Source organism: Canis lupus, chromosome X (genome assembly GCF_048164855.1).
Source record: "Canis lupus baileyi chromosome X, mCanLup2.hap1, whole genome shotgun sequence".
NCBI classification, from domain to species: domain Eukaryota; kingdom Metazoa; phylum Chordata; class Mammalia; order Carnivora; family Canidae; genus Canis; species Canis lupus.
Genome location: NC_132876.1, coordinates 12,920,517 through 12,941,173, shown reverse-complemented (window position 1 = coordinate 12,941,173; position 20,657 = coordinate 12,920,517). Strand labels below are relative to the sequence as shown.

At 44.8% G+C, this 20,657-nt stretch overlaps 1 protein-coding gene and 1 long non-coding RNA gene across 15 annotated transcripts; one reads left to right on the top strand and one right to left on the bottom strand.

Moving 5' to 3' along the window:
• Window positions 1–6,866: 6,866 nt before the first annotated feature.
• Window positions 6,867–11,294, bottom strand: LOC140627307 (uncharacterized). Its single transcript, XR_012026133.1, has 3 exons — window positions 10,625–11,294; window positions 7,934–7,957; window positions 6,867–7,317 (listed from the first exon to the last, which is right to left on the bottom strand). It is a non-coding gene; the product is annotated as an uncharacterized lncRNA (long non-coding RNA).
• On the top strand, window positions 10,900–18,857 carry LOC140627306 (melanoma-associated antigen 10-like). Of its 14 annotated transcripts, none has more exons than XM_072815465.1 (5): window positions 10,900–11,132; window positions 15,307–15,383; window positions 15,724–15,825; window positions 17,044–17,113; window positions 17,191–18,857. In XM_072815465.1, the coding sequence occupies exon 5, from the start codon at window positions 17,258–17,260 to the stop codon at window positions 18,305–18,307; it is 1,050 nt and encodes a 349-aa protein (XP_072671566.1). In that variant the 5' UTR covers window positions 10,900–11,132; window positions 15,307–15,383; window positions 15,724–15,825; window positions 17,044–17,113; window positions 17,191–17,257; the 3' UTR covers window positions 18,308–18,857. The 14 variants fall into 14 exon arrangements, with proteins under 14 accessions (XP_072671566.1, XP_072671574.1, XP_072671570.1 ...); XM_072815469.1 differs by lacking the exon at window positions 10,900–11,132 and adding an exon at window positions 11,490–11,638 and having other exon boundaries at window positions 15,307–15,378; XM_072815463.1 differs by lacking the exon at window positions 10,900–11,132 and adding an exon at window positions 11,490–11,638.
• Window positions 18,858–20,657: the final 1,800 nt, after the last annotated feature.

The following is a 20,657-nucleotide window of genomic DNA, read 5'->3' as shown; positions in this document are numbered from 1 at the left end:
CACACGCACACACACACACACACTGAAATATTACTTGGCCATGCAAAAGAATGAAATCTTGCTGTTTGCAACATAGATGAAACTATAGAGTATTATGCTAAGCAAAATAGAGGAAGACAAATACTACATGATTTCACTCATGTGGAATTTAAGAAACAAAACAAATGATCAAATGGAATAAAGGGGAAAACCAAGAAACAGACTCTTTTTTTAAAATTTTTTATTTATTTATGACAGTCACAGAGAGAGAGAGAGAGGCAGAGACACAGGCAGAGAGAGAAGCAGGCTCCATGCACCGGGAGCCCGACGTGGGATTCGATCCCGGGTCTCCAGGATCGCACCCTAGGCCAAAGGCAGGCGCCAAACCGCTGCGCCACCCAGGGATCCCCAGACTCTTAACTAAAGAGAACAAACTGATAGTAATTAGAGGGGAGGTGGGTGGGGGGATGGGTTAAATAAATGGTGGAGATTAAGGAATGCACTTGTTCTGAGGAGCACTACGTGTTTTATGGAAGTGTGGAATGACTATTGTATGCCTGAAAACAATATTACACTGTATATTGGCTAACTGGGATTTAAATAAAAACTTTAAAAAAGTAATAGAACTGTCTATTCACATGCAAAAATGAATCTAGATAACAGATCTTTCACAAAAATTAACTCAAAATGAATCACAGACCTAAATATAAAATGCAAAACTATAAAACTTACAGAAGATAACATAGAAAACCTAGATGACTTGGTATGGCAATGACTTTTTAGATGTAACACCAAAGGCATGATCCACAAAAGAAGTAACAACCTGGGTTTCATTAGAATTATAAACTTCTGTAAAAGATACTATCAAGAGAATGAGAAGGCAAACCAGGATGGCAGAAAATATTTGCAAAAGACATATCTGGCAAAGAACTGTAATCCAAAATACGCAGTGAACTCTTAAAACTCAATAATAAGAAAACAATAACCCAATTTAAAAAATGGGTGAAAGATCTGAATAGACACCTCACGAAAAGGATACAGATGGCAAATAAGCATGTGAAAAGATGCTCAACGGCATATACCATTAGGGAATTTCAAATTAAAACAACAAGATACCACTACGTAAGTATTAGCCAAAATCCAGAAGACTGACAACACCCAATGCTGACAAGGATGTGGAACAACAGGAATGCTCATCCATTGCTGGTGGGAATGAAAGATGGTACAGCCACTTTAGAAGACTGGCAGTTTCTCAGAAAACTAAATATACTCTCATCATATGATCCAGGAATCGTGCTCCATGCTATTTACCCAAAAGATTTGAAAATTTATGTCCACACAAAAAACTGCACATGGATGTTTGTTTATAGCAGCTCTATTCATAGTTGCCAAAACTTGGAATAAACCAAGATGTCCTTCAGTAAGTAAATGGGTAAAGTGTGGCACTTCCAGACAATGGAATATTATGTAGAGCAGAAAAGAAATGAGCTATCAATCCATGAAAACTCATGGAGGAATCTTATGTGCATATTGCTAAGTGAAGGAAGCCAATCTGAAAAGGCTACATACTGTACACTCTAAAAAATAAAGTCTATTAAAATATTTAGAATTTTTGATTCCTGTTTTAACTGACTTTTTAGACTGTTTACATTAAATAAGGTCTTCTATATTTACATAGAAAAAAAGACTGAGAAGAAATCTATCAATATTTTAAAGACCCTTATCTCTGGGTGGTATATTATGGGTGAATTTTTAATTTTCTTTACATGTTTTATTCCAGTTTTCAAATTTTCTATAAATATTTATAACTTAAAGGTTATCTCAAAAATATTGAAAATAACATGGAAGAATAAAAGTAGTCTAGACTACAAGGTAATTCTTTAGTATTTACCTCAAAAGTCTTTCTATTGTTCTGACAGTTATAACATTTAAGTTATATTTGAAATTAATATCCTGTCCTAGTGTAACTACTTTGATATCCCAGCAGGTTTCTGGTTTGTTGTTTTGTCCTTTTGCCATGAGGAAATAGCTGCCTGGAGTTCCTTTCTGTTGTCCATATGATGTGTTATGGATTCTAGAAAACTTTATGTCTTCTTGTAAGTATGGAAGAAATTGCCTGCTTGTTGTAAATATGTTTGTTGGGAGATATTCATAATGCTGGGTTTATGCACTGTCTGTAAATCCAATCCTTCCTCTTTTGCCTGAAGATACACTTCAAAATAGAGTGTTTCTTCACTTAAGTATTTTTCCATAAAATATCAGAAATAAATAAGAGGAGAAAGGAGTATGCTCAAGTGAAATGTATTGAGTATAATCATGTAAGTGTACTACAGAAATTAAACCTGGAGAAAAAAGCAGATTTCTTACAAGATGCTCCAAGGGAAACAAAATGCCACATTTTGGTATAGAGAGAAAATCAAGAGTGGAGTGTTCAAAAGCTGTAACAACCAATGGGTGCAACTTTTAAGAATCTACTTGCTTTTAATAAAATACCACTTAGTGCCTAACTGACGTTACTATGTGGTCTTTCCCAAGGTGCCTCGTCCTCAGTTGGCTTGTCCTAGTCAGTCACCTTTGACTACCACCATGCAAATCAGACTTCTGGCACAATGATTCCTTTGGTGAGGAGAAGCATGGGTGTTCTGATGTTGAAAATAAACTTCGGTGCTCCCATCGCAGTATATTTCTATCCTTGACTATTTATCATATGTCAATCTGTGCACTGAATTCTGGAATGTACATTCTAGAAGGGAGGACTCACATATACAAAATCATGCCAAGCCCAGGCAAACTGATTGGCAATAGAAGGCAAAGTACTGCCAGTACATGTGGGTAAAGAGAGAATACAACTGGAGAATGGAGAGGGGAGTAGGGGCATCTGAGCTGATCCTTGAAGGACAACAGACATTCAGGGTGTGGTGAGAAGCCAATTTAATTTGGCATTTTGGCTTCCTGAGACTTGATTCTCTCACCAGACCAAGATCATGAGACACACACACACACACACACACACACACACACACACACACAGAGGCAGAGACACAGGCAGAGGGAGAAGCAGGCTCCATATAGGGAGCCCGACGTGGGACTCAATCCCGGGTCTCCAGACTCAGGCCCTGGGCCGAAGGTGGCGCCAAACCGCTGAGCCACCTGGGCTGCCCGAGGTTTGATTTTTGAGACAAGGTTAGAGCTGCAAGAGGTGTGCTTTAAGAAGTCTCTGCTCTTGAGGGTGAAGTGCACTGGGGAAAGGATAAGACTAGAGAAATATTTTTCTGTTAACTCTTCAACTCTATCATACCCAGTACCCCAATATGCCTCCGTTTGGCTTACTCTCTGAACACGTAAAAAATCATAGCACTTAACTGTGTTCCAGCTACCATCTGATCTTTGATTAGATGTTCACATTAGAACATTCTTCAGATGCTCATTTACCTGGATCCTGTGGGTCCAAGAGGAAAAATACAATCATGTAATATTAAAAACGTATCAGGAAGATCAAAGTTTCTGATTCTAGCCTTCGTCTTCTTTATCTATAATACATTAATAGAGTATGAAGAATTATTGAAAATATAGTTTATGTGGATTTTCTGAGTGTGGAGTTTCTACAGTATTTTGTTTTATTTGGGTATTTTTGGCACTGTAGCTAGCTTTTTGTTAATTAGATTTAACAGAGGTGAACAATGGGTAGACAACCTAAAGAGACAGATAATTACAAACTTCTGTTTTTCTGACTTGGGGAATCATTCTTGACACATCCCTTCCTCATATCAGAAGAATAGCCTGAGCACAGGAAAAGCAAAATATACATTTGCCTTCTTCCCCTAGGAGGAATAAGGTACTGCCCTCTAGCCTCCATCTGTTTTTATAAAATGTTGGGAATAGTGTGCATTTATTTAGAGACTATCTCTGAGTTTATATTACCTGGTTGATTATCTCGGCATCTCTTTCCTTCTAGGAAACATCTCTATCTTCTTGGAAGGAAATTGTTTCTTCCCTCAGTCAAACCAAATAGTCCTAGTAAAGCATCCAAGTGTCCCTGGTCACAGCAGGAAGCACATAAGAGAGAATGGGAACATTGGCCAGCCAGGTGGCAGTTCAGGTGTTCTGAAGCCAGACACACCCTCTGGTTTGGTTATGTGAACCACTAACTTTCCCTTTTTATAAGGTTAGACTGAATTTGTTACTTTTTTAAAAAGATTTTATTTTATTTATTCATGAGAGGCGCACAGAGAGAGATGCAGAGACACAGGCAGAGGGAGAAGCAGGCTCCATGCAGGGAGCCCAACGTGGGACTTGATCCCAGGGTCTCCAAGATCACGCCCTGGGCTGAAGGCGGCGCTAAACCGCTGAGCCAGTGTGGCTGCCCCGAATTTGTTAAAGAAGTATCTCATTCTTAGAGGAAAAAAAATGTTCTTAATCTGTCACTCTTTTCCATTCCTACCTCAACTGTCCCAGTTAATTAGTCTATGACCTCTTGCTTCTAATGTTAAAATAGTTTCCAGATAAGCCTCCCCATGTTCACGGAAAAAGTGAATATTTAATTGTATTTCTATCTTCATGGCTGTGTGACCTGTGAAGATGCATACAGCCCCATTCTTAGAAGGGCCTTGTTCTTGATTTAATGCTCTGCTCTAATATCTTAAAATTCTTAATTCTATCTTTGATCTTGTTTTCTGTAAGTGAAGTGTGATGTGTCAATGAAGCTTGTGCATGAGTAGGGGAGAAGTGCTAGGCATGACCTCAGAGCCACAGGCTCAATTGGTGGCAAGCAGTGTGCATGCCAAGCAGTTGGCATGGCTGCCTTGTGCACACATACACATGTAGTGCAGTCCAGGGTGCCAGGGGTCCTCAACAGGGGAACAGCTGGAATCTGAGCTCTTACTGGGGCAGTGATGATGGCAGCAGCAGTAGAAGCAGTAACAGTGATGGCAGCAGATGTGATTCAGGGAAAGAGGTATTCCACATGCAGCAGGGGGAGTGCTGGGACCAGAGGTGGGAGTTCAATTTGTCCATCTGTCCTGACAGCCTATCTCTGTAGCATATGCACAAATAATAATTCTCTGGCCTGAATGCCAGGACGGGAGCTGCCTGCGTTTTAGTAGCAAATTTGATAGTAAATTATTATAAAATAAAAGCATATAAATGGATATTATAATAACCATTTCAGGAAGTTATTAGAATTCTTCAAGTTTAGAATTTCTGAGGGCAGCCTGGGTAGCTCAGTGGTTTAGCGCTGCCTTCAGCTCAGGGCTTGATTCTAGAGACCCGGGATCGAGTCCCACACCAGGCTCCCTGCATGGAGCCTGCTTCTCCCTCTGCCTGTGTTTTTGCCTCTCTCCCTCTCTGTGTCTCTCATGAATAAATAAATAAAATTTAAAAAAAAAGAAAAGAGAGTGAAAAGAGAGTAGAATTTCTGGTTTTGAAAGCTGCAACACTGCAAAGCAAATATCCACAGGCTTGGAAATAGAAATAATATCTATAGATCATATTTCACAGAAAAGAATAGTATTTCCATATGAAGACATGGATCTTAATGTTTCTGTTTCTCTGGTTGAACAGTGATCTCTGAGGAAAAGCCAAAAAGTCTCAAGTATTTCCAGAAGGAAGATACTAAGATAATGAAAGATCTAGACTGGTGCTGAACAATAGTATTTTTGGCAAAGATAACGATGATGGAAACGTTCTCTTAATCAGTGCTTTCTAGTACAGTAGTTACTAGCCATGTGTGGCTATTGAGCTCTTGAAATGTGGCTAATATGACTGAAAAGTAAATATTTTAAATTTTAATTTAAATAGCTACATATGGCGAGTGGCTAATGTAATGGACAACAAAGGTCTAGACACCATGATATACAGAAATTTCCTGAAAAAGAAGAAATGCTTACTTTGGATAAGAGAGACTTGAGGAGGGATCCCTGGGTGGCTCAGCGGTTTAGTGCCTGCCTTTGTCCCAGGACGTGATCCTGGAGTCCCAGGATCAAGTCCCACATTGGGCTCCCTGCATGGAGCCTGCTTCTCCCTCTGTCTGCGTCTCTGCCTCTCTCTGTTTCTCATGAATAAATAAATAAAATCTTTAAAAAAAAAGAGAGAGAGAGACTTGAGGAGAGCATGTTGGCTATTTTAAAACATCTGAAAGATTATCATGTGGTTGTTTAGGTACCCTAATTGTGATTTCACAAACCAGAAAATAAAACTAATGAATAAATGGTTACCCAGGACCAGTTATGGACTTTATATAAAGAACTTTTTTAACAATTAGTGTGTCTGTAACTGCAATGTGTGACTAGACTAGATGACCGTCAAGGTCCCTTTTCTATGCTATGAATCCATGATGACATGATCCAAAGGTTGGGAATGATATATTATGGAGAGAATTTGTTTCCAGTCAGATATCCATGTAATACTAAGGTCATTTAGGACACTTAGGGTAGGTGGCCTTGTCTATTTTTTTTTTATTACAGTCTGGGTAAAATATATTCTGTCAATCTCTGAGATTAATAGTTCTATTTTCTACTCACTGTTTTTGAGAAAATCCCATTACTGAAGTAATTTGTGGGGAAAAAGAACTAACTTCTCAAGATCTTTTCCTTGAGGCTATTGACATATACATTTCATGATTTCTTCACTTTCCAGTCTTCATAGGTATCTAAGATTATGTCTCTAAAACACTGACAGGTAAACATTTAGAATGATGCAATTCCTAGGTTAAATAATGGTTGGTGCTAATTACCTGAAGTAAGAGTGTAATCTGACTAAATGGAAGCAGTTACCATAATCAATTTCTGTGTTTATGTTTGTGCAATCATGTCTTTTGTGCAATACTCAACTTCAGAAAAATTATAAAGTTAAAATAATTACATATTTTATTTAACAATTAAAAAGCATTGGCGAATGAAATGATTCAACAAGAAGTATTTACAGTGCATACTCTGATCCAAGCAATATGCAGACAGTGGATATAGTGGGAGACATGGCATGGTCTTTACACTCATAGAGCTTATAGTCCAGTGGAGGAGATAGACAAGTAAACCACCGATTACAGCTTGGAAATTAATGCTGTGATGAGAGGGGTTGCCCACAGAAAGGGTATGGGAGCATAGAGAAGGGTGATTAAACTAGCCTGGACTGGGGAAGGTGTGCGATGGGGACAGGATACATTATTGAATACTTTTCTGTATCAGTTTAGATATTATTTTCCTTACTTAATCTGTCAATGTGGTATGTTGGTCCTGGACTTACCGGCTCTAAGATCCATCCCTCTGCTCTGCCTTATAATGTACACAGGCTGAATCCTACAGGCTGCAGTACTTGGGCTGGCCAACATTTGCTATCTGGGTTCTGCCAACAAGCAAACCAACAGGAGATTAGAACCTAGGAGAATGAAGCAGTCAGTTTTTCTCTTTTTCCCTCTGCATCAGGTGGTTTCCCCTTTGATGGCTGCATATGTCCATGGCTCCAGCCCCCAGGTTGATTTACCATGGCTTCAGAAACACTGTTGCCTCTCTGTCCTTCCGGCATAGAAGTGGGAATGACTTCTTTATGTTGCTAATGCTAATTATTGGATTCCTTGACTTGCCCCTTTAGCTTTTCCATCACTTATGTAACTAATTCCCTGAATTAAATAGTCTCTGTTAAAGTTTTACCATGGTTTCTATTTTCCTGGATGACTCCTGACTGTCACATGTGTGGCCAATTATAGTGACAGTTTCTAGTATTCATCACATTCCTGGGATAAGCTCAATTCTTTTACCAGCAGTCAAATATGTTTAAGTTTCTCCTATGATTAATAGCTAAAAGAAAACAAAACCCAAAATACCCTTGGATCTTGAAACTTCTTCTAAATAAAATTCTACATCTCTCATCCTTTCCGTATCCTACTAAAAATAATTTTTATACTGCCTAGTTTTTGAATATATTGAAAAAATTCCAGTAACAGTGATATATTTAACTTTACCTGTGTGATGCAGCCCAAGTGCTACTAAAAGGGAAATATAGCATGAAATAGATTATTAGAAAATAAGTATTTAAAACATCCAAATCATTCAAGAAGCTAAGAAATAAATAGCATTAAATCTAAAGAATTAAAAGGTAGGAAATAATGAAGATAAATGCATAAATAATAAAATAGAAAATAGAACCAAATAATAAAGCTGGTTCTTTGAAAGCACTTATAAAATATACAGGTTTTGTAAATATGATCAATTACTAAAGAAAAAGGCAGAAATAAACAGTGTAACTTAAACTTGTATAAAATATAGATGGAGAAGAAATTCAAAGATTATAAGAAAACAAAACACGTATTTTTCCCTCAGGATAACCAAATGGTGGACTAGGAACAGTTTCTACATATAAATAATAAACTAGCACAGAATGAGAGAATGATCATTTTTCAACCCTAAGAGATTAATGGATAAACATGATGATCATCAATGACTGCAAGCATCAGCACAAAAAGAGACAAACAGACACTATGTACCTCCTAATGGAAGTGCACATCACCACCTATGGAGTAATCTTGCAAAACAAAAACCAAAAATACAAAAAAAAAAAAAAACGATCAAGCTTCAAGCTTTTTTTTTTTTTTTAAGATTTTGTTTATTTATTCATGAGAGACACACACAGAAAGGGAGAGAGAGGCAGAGACACAGGCAGAGGGAGAAGCAGGCTCCATGCAGGGAGTCTGACGTGGGACTCGATTCTGGGTCTCCAGGCTCAGGCCGAAGGCGGCGCTAAACCGCTGAGCCACCTGGGCTGCCCCAAGCTTCAAGCTTCTATCTCTAAATAGCAATGTAAAGGCCATCAGGTAAATGTGAAAGAGAACTGCATATTTTATATTGATGACCTATTTAATTTTTTAGGATTATTGTGTTGGGTTGATATTTTATAAGAATCCTTATCTTTTAAATATGTATACTGAAATACTTAGAGAAGGAATCATGTGATGTCTTGGCTTTGCTTCACATTTTTCTAGCAGCAGAGTTGGGGAAGGTGGCTGATGGGGGTATAATTAATTAGAGCCAGATTGGCCATGCATTGATGATTGTTGATGCTGAGTGTCAGGCATATTGGGTACAGTATACTATTCTCTCTACTGGTGTGTATGTTTTAGGATTTCTGTAATAAAGCCTTATAAATATACCATTAAATTTGAAATCTTAAATGAAATGGACCACCTTTTAAGGAAAAAATGGCCAAATTGGTTCATAAAGAAATAGAGAATTCTAATGAAACACACTGAAAATTGTATTCAAAGCTCAAGTAATCCTCACATGCTCCAGGTCAAGCAGTTTTGAAGGCCAGTTCTACCAAATGGTCAGGGAGAAGTAAATCACCATCTCATGTAATCTCTTTTAAAGCATACAAAATGATGGGCAGTTATTCAGCTATTTCTCCCAGGCTAGCTCTTTTTGATTAAAAAGCCAGAAGAGGACTCCCCATGAAAATAACACTTGAGCTAAACTTGCTCACATAGCAGTAAATATCTTAAATAGATTAATAGCATATTCAACACAGCAGTGAATTAAATGAACAGACTATGTCTTAGGAATGAAAACATGATTTAACATTAGAAAATACTTTCCATTGTAATTCCCTACATTAACAAATCAAAGGAGTCTATTAATTTCCTAGGACCACCATAACAAATTATACCGCAGCATACTGGGTGGCTTAAATAATAGAACTTTATTTCCTTATAATTTGGAGGCTAGAGGTCCAAGATCAATGCGATGGCAGGATTGGTTTCTTATGAGGCCTCTTTTCTTGGCTTGCAGATGTCTGTTTTCTCCCTCTGTCTTCGAATTTTTCCTTATGTGTTATCTGTGTTCTAATCAGTCATTCGGATTTGGGCCCACCCAAATGAACTCGTTTTACTTAATTACTTCTCTAAAGGTCCTGTCTCCAAACTCAGTCACATTCCGAGTTAGTAGGATTTAGGAATTCAACATATGAATTTTGAGGTACATAATTCAGCCCATATGGGATGAAAAACATTTGATTACCTTCATGGGGGGTTACAGAAATAAAAAAACCCAGTAATTCAGCACAAGTTCATGGGAAATCTCTTAGCAAGCTAAGATCACAAGGGAATTTCCATTGCCTAAAATCTACAGCAAACAGATATTAATGTGAAATGCTACAAGCATTTATTTCCATTAAAGTCTAGGAAAAGACATAGATATATGCTATCACCTCTACTGTTCAAAACCACACTGGAACAAAAAGCCAGAGCTGTGGATATCTAAGTAAGAGGTATGAATACCGAAAAGAAAGATACTGTTTGGTGATATGATCACCTATGTAGAAAATTCTAAGGAATAAGTAAGTATGTGGAATATTCAAATGAATAGAAACCTCAGAGAGATAGTTTAAGCTCACTATAGCAAAAGCAAGAGCCTTGCCACACAAGAGCCAATTAGAACACGCGAAGGAAAAGATCTCATTCATAACAGCAACAAAATCCAAAAATTACCTTAAACGGATCATGACAAAAATGTATGAGATCTTTATGGAAGCAACTATAAACGTTTACTGACAGATTCAGGTAAAATAAGTCCCAAACAAACAGAGCAGTATATCATCTTCATTGACGGGATGCACATCATTATAAAGGTGTCAGTTCTTATTTACAGACTTAAGGCCTTACCTGTAGATGTCAAGATGACAACAGAGTTTCAGCTCCTGTCTTCGCCCAGAAAACTGTAGAAGGGAGAATAAAAACAAGTATCACCTTGATGTTCTCAGGAAGGAGAAGGGCTTCCTTCGGGGCCAGGGAGTTCAGCTCCAGAGAGGGAAGTGGCTCGGGCAGTGCCAGGAGTCAGGAGTGGCCTGAGCTAGGACTGAGCTAGGACTGAGGGGTTTTTTCCACCCCACATGCGGTCCTGGCCCCGCCCCGCCCCTGCGGCCAACCCGGGAGACCCCGAGCAGGGTTCCCGTGTGTGGCGTGGCCGCCCTTTCGAGTCGGGACTGTGAGGAACGTGAGGCTTGCTCCGAGCCGAGCAGACTTAGGTCTGGAGAGAGACAGAGGAAGCCTAGGTTCTGCAAGGGCTCGAGGTGAAGACCCTGAGGGAGAGCAGGAGGTGCGGGCCGAGGTCGGCTGCCGGCGCCATTGGTCCCGGAAAGTGGCGGGCACGGGTGTTCCGATGTGGCCTCTCGTGAGTTTCGTTTTGAGACACGTGGGACGTGAGGCTTCGTCCAAGGGGCCTGACTGTGGTCAGGGGAGGGACGAGTCTCAGGGCTTGGCAGCACTAGAAGAGGGCTCGGGGTGGGGTGTGAGAGGAGCACCCCCCAACAGTTTAAGGGCCCCCATGGCCACCCTGAAGAGACCAGGCAGGGTCCCCGGATGTTCCAGTTGCTGACTTCTGTGGGGGGAGGGGCTTCAGGTCACTAGAGGGAGGGGTCATAGGCCGCCTGGCCAATCATCAGGCTGAAGGCCTGGGCGGGGGGGTGGAGCCGTGAAGGCACCGCCCACTGCGTATAGGGGACCTCTAGCCCCGCCCCGCCCCGCCCTGCCCTGCCCCGCCCCTGCAGCCAACCCGGGAGACCCTGTGCAGTGTGGCCACCTTTTTGAGTCGGGACTGTGAGGGACGTGAGGCTGGCTCCAAGCCAAGCTGACTTAGGTCCAGAGACCGAGGAAGCCTAGGTTCTGCAAGGGCTCCAGGTGAGGACCCTGAGGGAGAGCGGGAGGCTTCCCCTGGCACAGGGTGGGGGCCGATGTCGGCTGTCGGCACCATTGGTCCTGGAAAGCGGCGGGCACGGGTGTTCCGATGTGGCCTCTCGTGAGTTTCGTTTTGAGACGCGTGGGACGTGAGGCTTCGTCCAAGGGGCCTGACTGTGGTCAGGGGAGGGACGAGTCTCAGGACTTGGCAGCACTAGAGGAGGGCTCAGAGGGGGTGTGAGAGGAGCACCCCCCAACAGTTTAAGGGCCCTCACGGCCACCCTGAAGAGACCAGGCCAGGTCCCCGGATGTTCCAGTTGCTGACTTCTGTGGGGGGAGGGGCCACAGGTCACTAGAGGGAGGGGTCATAGGCCGCCTGGCCAATCATCAGGCTGAAGGCCCGGGCGGAGGGGTGGAGCCGTGAAGGCACCGCCCACTGCGTATAGGGGACCTCTAGCCCCGCCCCGCCCTGCCCCGCCCCGCCCCTGCAGCCAACCCGGGAGACCCTGTGCAGCGTGGCCGCCCTTTCAGTCGCGACTGTGAGGGACGTGAGGCTTGCTCCGAGCCGAGCAGACTTAGGTCCAGAGACCGAGGAAGCCTAGGTTCTGCAAGGGCTCCAGGTGAGGACCCTGAGGGAGAGCGGGAGGCTTCCCCTGGCACAGGGTGGGGGCCGACGTCGGCTGTCGGCGCCATTGGCCCCGGAAAGCGGCGGGCACGGGTGTTCGGATGTGGCCTCTGGGTACTTTTGCCTTGGGATCCTGGGCAGCCTGAGCCTTTCTTGAGGGTTGCGGATTTCAGTCAAATGTGGGAGAAATCCTGGGCTCTGCGAGGCTTCAAGGTGAGGACCCTGAGGGCGGAGGTCGAGAGGCCCTTCCACAGAGGTAGGGGCTGTTGCTCGCCCAAACATCAACCCAGGAAACCCCCAATTGAGGGGTGAGATACAGCGTTTCGTGACTTAAGTTGGGCGGCAGAGGGGTTTGAGACTGAAGGGCCCCGTCTCAGCTCAGTGGAGGGACGGCCCAGCCTCATGCATCCCCAGGCGCGAGGTGACTATCCCGAAGGGGTGGAGGCTGTCTTCACTGCAAATAGAGATGTGCGCGGGGTGGGGGGCGGCAAGCTGGCAAGCCCTGCCATGCACTTCTCTTACCGCCCAGAAACCGTGGGCACGAGTCCTGACTTCCATTTTGGGAGTCTGAGGGACGGGAGACTTACTAGTTAGGGCTGGACTCGGGTCAGCAGAAGGACAAGTTCCAGGTCTCGCCCGCACGAGGTGAAGACCTCGAGGGAGGAGGCCCCTCACCGCGCAGTGGATGTGCTGCCCCCACTCCGCCCATTTTTTAAACCCCTGGAGGCCCCACTTAGGGCCCCGGATGTGTTTTATCCAGACCCCCATCTTGGGAGTCTGAGAGATGTGAGGCTTTTTCTGACCAAAGCCGATTCAGATTGCCAGAGGGAGGAGTCCCAGGTCCTGGCAGGCGCTAAAGTGAGGACTCTGAGGAAGGACTGAGGGGAGCTCTGACTGCAGAGCGGTACCCCAGCGCTCCTCCCCTGTCCCTGTTTTCTGCCTGGGAGGCTCCATGCAGGGCCCTGGGTGTGGTGTATCTGGACGTCCATCTTTCGAGCCTGAGGGAATGGGCTTTTTCTGAGAGGTGCAGACTCAGGTCAGTAGAGGGAGGAGTTGTAGGCCCTGCCAGGCATCAAGGTGAGGACTCTGAGGGCAAAGTGCAGGGACCTCCCAGTCCAGACAGTGAGGGTCCCATGAGAGCCTGCCCTAAAAAAAAAAAAAAAAAAAAAAAAAAGAGAAAGAAAGAAAGAAAGAAGAAAGAAAGAAAGAAAGAAAGAAAGAAAGAAAGAAAGAAAGAAAGAAAAGAGCCTTGCCCTCATGCTAGTCCTGAGAAGACTGCAGCAGGGTGTGGAGCACAGGGGCAATTCTTTATCCCCCCAACTTACTTCTCTGGCATCTGAAGGAGTTGGTGGCCATGGGGTGATGAACCATCCTCAGGTCAGCAGAAGGGAAGGGGTGCAGTCCCTGTCAGGAATAAACATGAACACTTTTAGGATGGAAAATGGGACCTTCTACTGCAGAGAGCAGGGGCCCCTTTCTGCACTTGCCGCCAGCCAAGGGAGGATTCAGGCAATGGTGGTCAGATGTGGTGTTCCATCAGTTCTTCCGGGAAGTGGTGGGGCTTGCCTCATGGCAGTGAGGCCTTTGTTTCAGGGAGCAATATGAATACCTTGAAGGAGGATAGAAGATACCCCACCCCCACCCCGCTGCAGAACAGATGGGATTCAGCCTCTGCTGTGAGCCCTAGGAGGTGGCAGGATGTGTCTTCTCTTTACTTTTATTTGGAAGTTCTTAGGGAAATGAGGACCTAGTTGTGAAGGGGCAAGAGCAGCTTCATGGAGGAGTCTCAGGCCCCACCACGGGTCAATTTAAGGACTCAGAGCATCCCCTTCACCAGAGCAGATGGGACCCAGTGCTTCTCTTTTTTTTCTCTTTAAGATTTTATTTATTTATTCATGAGAGACACACACAGAGAGAGGCAGAGACACAGGCAGAGGGAGAAGCAGGCTCCATTCAGGGAGCCCGACGTGGGACTCGATCCCAGGTCTCCAGGATCACACCCTGGGCTGCAGATAGCACTAAACCACTGCGCCACCAGGGCTGCCCGACCCAGTGCTTCTCTACCCTTGCTGTCAACATGGGAGGGCCAGGGGCATGGTTACTGAATGTAGCCACCCTTCCTTTTTTTCTGTTTTGGGGGGTCCCATGGAAGTAAGGACCTTGGTCTGATGGGTGTAGCCTGAGTGCAGCCAAGGGAGGAGTACTGCGCTCTGCCAGGTGTTAAGATAAGGACTCTAAGGGAGGATTTAGAGGATCTCTCATGCTATAAAGAGATGTCTTACAGAAACTTGCCCCTGCTGTCATCTTTGGAAAGCTCCACAGCAGGGTTGCCAAATAAAGAGTGCTTCCTGATTTCCACTTTGGGAGTCAGAGGGAGGAGAGGCTTTTTCTGGGGGTTGTAACCTCAGGTTGATAGTATAGTCCAGGCCCTGCCAGGCATCAAGGAGAGGACCATGAGGGAGGATTGAGAGGACCTTCCACCTCAGGTAGATGTGATGTGGTCTTGGCCTGCCCTGAAAATACCCCAAGGGAGAAGAGGCCCCAGCCATGCCCCTCCTGTCAACCCCAAGAGTCCACAGACAAGGTTGGCTAGATGAGACATTTCCTTACTTTTGTCTGGGAGAGAGTCTTAGAGAGGTGAGGATCTTGGTCTGAGGAGGTGACACATCAGTTCAGAAGAGGGAGGAGTCCTAGGCTCTGTCAGGAATCAAGGTAAGGACTCTTGGTGAAACCTAAGCCCCCCTTCCTGAAAAAGAGGACCCCACAGAATCTCAGTCCTGGGAAGATCTGAGCAGGGGTGGCCAGGTGGGAGGAACTCTCACTTCTGCTGCAGACTCTACCAAGAATCAAGGGAATAGAGTGGTTCATGGAGGTGAGGTCTTGGTTGGAGGGAGAGACTTAAGGTCAGCAGAGGCTAGGACAGGCCTTACCAGGAGTGCAGATGAATATCCTGAGGGAGGTTTGGGTATATTCACCATGCTGGAATGGACCCCGGGCAGGAGTGGCTGGATTTGGTGTCTTTTTACTTTTGTTTGGAGTATCCCAGGGAGGTGAAGGGCTTGGTCTGAGCTGGTGACAACAGCAGAGGGAGGAGTCCCAGGATCTGTGACAAGTCAAGGTAAGGTAAGTACTTTGAAGGAAGACTATGGGTACCCCCTACCAAGATAGAAGGAACCTCACAGAAACTCCACCATGTGTCCACTGTCCACACTGGGAGGATCTGGGCAGGAATGCCCAGATGTGGTACACCGTCACTTCCTGCGACCTTGGTCTGAAAGGGTGGTTTCAGGTCACCAGAGGAAGTGGGCCCAGGCCCTGACACAAGTATGGAATACCTTAAGGGAAGGCAGAGGGAACCCTCCCTCCCCCAAACTGTGACAGATGGGGCCTAACCCCTGCTGTCCGCTGGGGAGACCCTGGGAAGGGGGGCTGGCTGTGATGTCTCTTCATTTTTGTCTTGAAGGACCTGGAGCTGAGGTCCTTAGTCTGAGTCCGAAGGCAGGTCGACTGAAGAAGCCACGTCAGGTCAGAAGAGGGAGGAGTCCCAAGCTCTACCAGAGTCAAGGTAAGGACCTTTGGTGAGGAGCAAGGGTATTTCCCACTCCAGAAAGAAGAGACCCAATAAAGTCTGGGCTGTCTTTTATTCTCGGCCCTGGGATAACCCAAGCAGGGTTGTCTGGATATAGTGTCTAGCATTTTCCCAAGGGTGAGGGCGGTGTCCCAGAGAGATGAGGTCATGATCTGAGGGGGTGATGTTCAGTCAGCAGGGAGTAGCTCAGGCCATGCCAGGAGCAAAGATGAATGCCATGAGGGAGGATTCAAGATAGCCCCACCACAGAACAGGGGGGGCCTGCCCTTGCTGTCAGCTCTGGAAGGATCTAGCAAAGGTGGCAGGATGTGGTGCCGTCTCCTTTTTGTGTGGTGGTTCTCAGAGAGGTGAGGGCCTTGCTCTGAGGAGGAGCCGCGTCAGGTCAGCCCAGGAGTCCTAGGCTCTGCCAGAGTTTAGGTTAGGGACCCTGAGTGAGGGCCAAAGGCGTACCCAGCCCTACCCTGCCCCTGCTGTCAGCTGTGTGAGGCCCTGGGGCATAGTAGATAGATACAGCGTGTTCTCAGTTCCTTCTTGGTGGTTTCAGGGCAGTGTTGAAGGCTTGTTCTGAAGGGGTAGAGTCAGGACAGCAGAGGAAGGGGTCCCAGGCTCTACCAGGCATCAGTGTGAAGGATGAGGGAAACCCTCAGCCAGGAGAGAGGGAATCCCACAGACTTTGGCCACCCTTGCTGTCATCCAGGGAAGCCCTGGGCTTGTATGGTCAGATGTGTTGCTTTTTTACTTCCTCCTCATTGGTTTCAGGAATGTGATCTCCTGTTCCAAAAATTTTGCCTTAGGCTAGCAGAGGCAGGGAAGTTGGGGAGGGGTTAGCCGTGATTGGGGGGCAGTGAGCAGGCCTTGTTAGGGGAAAATTGAGAACCTTAGCGCAGAGGGGATCATCCACTGCAGAACAGGAGGGACCTCCCAGAGCCTGACCCCCCGAGCCTGTCCAGTATTCCAGGAACCATGCGGTGAGGTCTTGGTATGAGGCACTTGTCTTCAGGTCAGCAGAGCAGAGGAGGCCCAGGCAGTGGTAGGAGCCAAGGTGGGGTTCACACCCTGAATGTCTGCTGAGTACTCAACCCATGTCAGAACAGAAAGGACTCCAGAGTGCCTGACTTCACCTGCCCACAACCAGCTCTGGAAGCCTTGAGCTGGGCTGGCTACAGCCTGAAGAGCTTCCATATCCTCCTACAGGTTTCTAGGAGACAAACCATTCAGCAGGACAAGAACCCTGTGAGGCCCTAGAGCACCCCCTGAAGAGCCTGTAAGTTGGCCTTTGTCAGAGCTGCCAAGGGTGTGTTTCTCTGCTGAGACCACTAAGCCTCTTCCTCCCTCTCACAGGCCTGTGGTACCCCATCTCCCACCATCTTGCTCATACCTCTACCTGCTTCTTCCAAGCAGTGTCATCATGCCTCGCTCTTTAAAGCCTCTGCGCCTCACATTTGAGCCAGACTTTCAGACCCCACATGAAATACAAGACCTGGCAGTAGCATGTGTTCTCACAGCTGAGGAGGAGGAAGACGAGACTACTTCGGTTTCCTCTTGCTCTTTCACCTTCTCCTACCCCTCCACCTCCTTCTCCCCGCCTTCCTCTCCTATGATCCCAGCCTCTTCAGAGGAGGAAGAGAACCCTGCTGCAACACTGAGTCCTCCTCAGAGTCCTCAGAGCTCCTGCTCCTTCTCTGCATCGTGCAGCACATCAAATGGAGTCTGCAACAGCCAAGAGCAGGGTTCAAGTTCCCCACAGACCTCAAAAGATGCTGAATATTCTCCCAGAGATCCGCTAGATGAGTCAGTGGCTGATTTGGTGCATTATTTGATCCTCAAGTATCGATTGAAGGAGTCCGTCACAGAGGCAGAAATGGTGAAGGTTGTCGCCGAAAGGTACAAGACACAATTCTCTGTGATCTTTAGGAAAGCTACCAAGTGCTTGGAGGTGATCTCTGGCATTGATATGAAGGAACTGAACCCCACCACTCACTCCTATATCCTTGTCAATTCACTAGATTTCAGTCATGAGGAGATGCTTAGCGACAACCAGAGTATGCCTAAAAACGGTCTCCTGATAATCATCTTGGGTGTGATCTTCATGGGGGGCAATCGTGCCCTTGAGAAAGACATCTGGGATTTTCTAAATATAATGGGAGTGTATGCTGGGAGGGAGCATTTCCTTTATGGGGAGCCCAGGAAGCTCATCACCAGAGATTGGGTGCAGGAAAATTACCTGGAGTATCGGCAGACGCCTAACAGGGATCCTCCATGCTATGAATTCCTGTGGGGTCCCAGGGCTCATGCTGAAACCAGTAAGATTAAAGTTCTAGAGTTTTTGGCTAAGATCAAAGGGATTGACTCCATTTCCTTCTCACACTGGTATGAGAAGGCTTTAAAAGATGAGAAAGAGAAGGCCCAGGACAGAGTTGGTGTTGTGGATAATACTTCTGCCGTAAACATTGCATAGCATTGGCCATCAGCTTCTCCTGCCCCAACTGAAGGGTGACACCAAATATTCACTCTGTATTTGAAGAAGGCAGTCCTAGCTCTGAGGTAGAAGAGGGTCAGGGTCTGGCTGGGGAGAACACTGTGTACAACTTTGTGTTCCTGTTCTATATGGATTATTTGGAGGTTTACCTTTTTTTTTCCTTTTGGTATTTTTCAAATGTTATTTTTAATAGAAGATTTTTTAGCTTTAGAATATAAGTATGTAAATGAATTTGTTACACATTTATTGCTGTGTATCAGATTTAAGAATAGGAGTTTTTATATTTTACAAAGAAACTGGGAAATGTTCTATCTTATTTTGTGACCTGGAACAAGATGATATGACACTGAAATGGGAATTTCCTTGGAAATGTGAAAGAAAATGGAGAAAAAAGTATAAAAGGTGGTTAAATTTTGGATTCCCTTAACCACTTTAGTTTATCGTTCTGTAAAACTAAAAGATACGTACATGATTTGTTTGGCTTACTGAAGAAAAGTAGGTGTAATTTCAATAAATCTTATTTTAAAAAGCCCTGCCTTTTGTCTCATTTATTCACCAAACATTAATTGGATATTTTCTCCTTGGAAAGCACTATATTAATAGTGGAAATACTAGGATAAGCAAGAACCATGTCTAATCATAAAATGGTAGATGCTAGGAGCAGCAAACTTCAGGAGATGATGAGATGTATTCTAATACCTAAAGAACAGGTAAAAACGAGTGAGGGGCACCTAGGTGGCTCAGTGCTTGAACGTCTGCCTTTGGCTCAGGTCCTGATCCCGGGGTCCTGGGATCAAGTCCTGCATTGGCCTCCCCGCAGGGGGGCCTGCTTCTCTCTCTGCCTGTGTCTCTGCTTCTCTCTCTGTGTCTCTCATGAATAAGTCAATAAAATCTTAAAAGGGGAAAGGAGGTGGATCTCCAGATGTGAGTAGGCAAGTAGAAATGCCCTAAGCTGAGGCAGTGTAGGGCTTTGGGAAACTGCAATTTCTGCTGTGGGTGGTAGCAAGGGCCACACTATCAGGTGATGTGTTCTGGAAGTGACAGAAAAGTCTGGCAAACAAAACTGCTTAGTAGTTCCTTTTGTATCGTGGATAAACTAGAAAGAGATTTCCACCTGGGGCAGGTACGGAAGATGTCCTAAACGCTTGTCTCAGTGCAGTTAACACAGTGCACTTACCTAGGTGTTCTGTATACATCATCTGCAATGATTTCTTGGGAATAGGGTGATACTCCCTTGAGGTGGTACCCAGAAGCCACTAAACCGGCATTCTTCCCTAGCCAGAGAGAATAACATTAAAGGTAGGTTATCTTGAGTGTAATTAGGCCAAAACTAAGCAAATCTAGGTTTTGGTGGGAGTGAAATGAGTGAAAACCATGTTTTGGATGGATGAACAGCTAGGGAAGGAAGGAGTTGGTCTTTGACTCAAAAATTTTGGGAACTTTTGAGTTACATCAGCTGAGAAAGACTCAAGTCATAGCCAACTTAATATATTCTCTAAGAGGGAAAATTTAATGAGTTTTATTTGTGAAGCAGCATTTTTGTCTAGTTTGACGTTCTGACTCCTATTTAGCTGCATGTTATCTGAGATGTCTTGGATAAACATACAATCCCAGAAGAGAGGGCAGTAGGTCTGGGGACAAAATAATATTAGGAGTAACTGCTATTTATTAAAGATCTGATAAATACCAGGCACTGTACCAGATACTCTTCTTTCTTTTCCTTCCTTTCTTTCTTTCAAGATTTTTATTTATTTGACAGCACAAGGAGGGGGAGCAGCAGGTGGAGGAAGAAGCAGTCTCCCTGCTGAGCAGGGAGCCGGATGTGGGGCTTGATTCCAGGACCCTGGGATCGTGACCTGAGCTTAAGGCAGAAGCTTAACCAACTGAGCCACTTAGGTGCCCCCCAGATACTTTTCTTCACATCCTCATAGCATGAGGCAGGTCTTCTGTCTCTTACACCAATATCTTCCCAGTACTCTGTAATGTCTCTCAGGCAGTAAAAAGAAGAACCAGGAGACAACGTACTAAAAGCAAGCTCCTAAAGAAAGAAGAAATGAGAATAAAACAGAATTCGGGAATTGACTGAACTTTATTTATCCTGCTCTGAACCCTATTAATACCTTAATAGCTGATTCTGCACAGGAGCTATCATTTGTGTCCAGTTCTAGCACTTTTCTGAATTACACCACCTCCCCCCTAATCTTCTCCAGTATTTCCTCCTGTCCAATTCTAGAACCTGGCCTATGGACCAGCTCATCACTGTCTTCTCCAAAGGCTGTGCTTTACTCCCAGTGGACAATCCAGAACCACTTGCCATCTCCCTAACATA

Excerpts from the sequence above, each read along its gene's own strand:
- LOC140627306 (XM_072815473.1), top strand. The coding sequence starts at position 17,258 with ATGCCTCGCTCTTTAAAGCCTCTGCGCCTCACATTTGAGCCAGACTTT.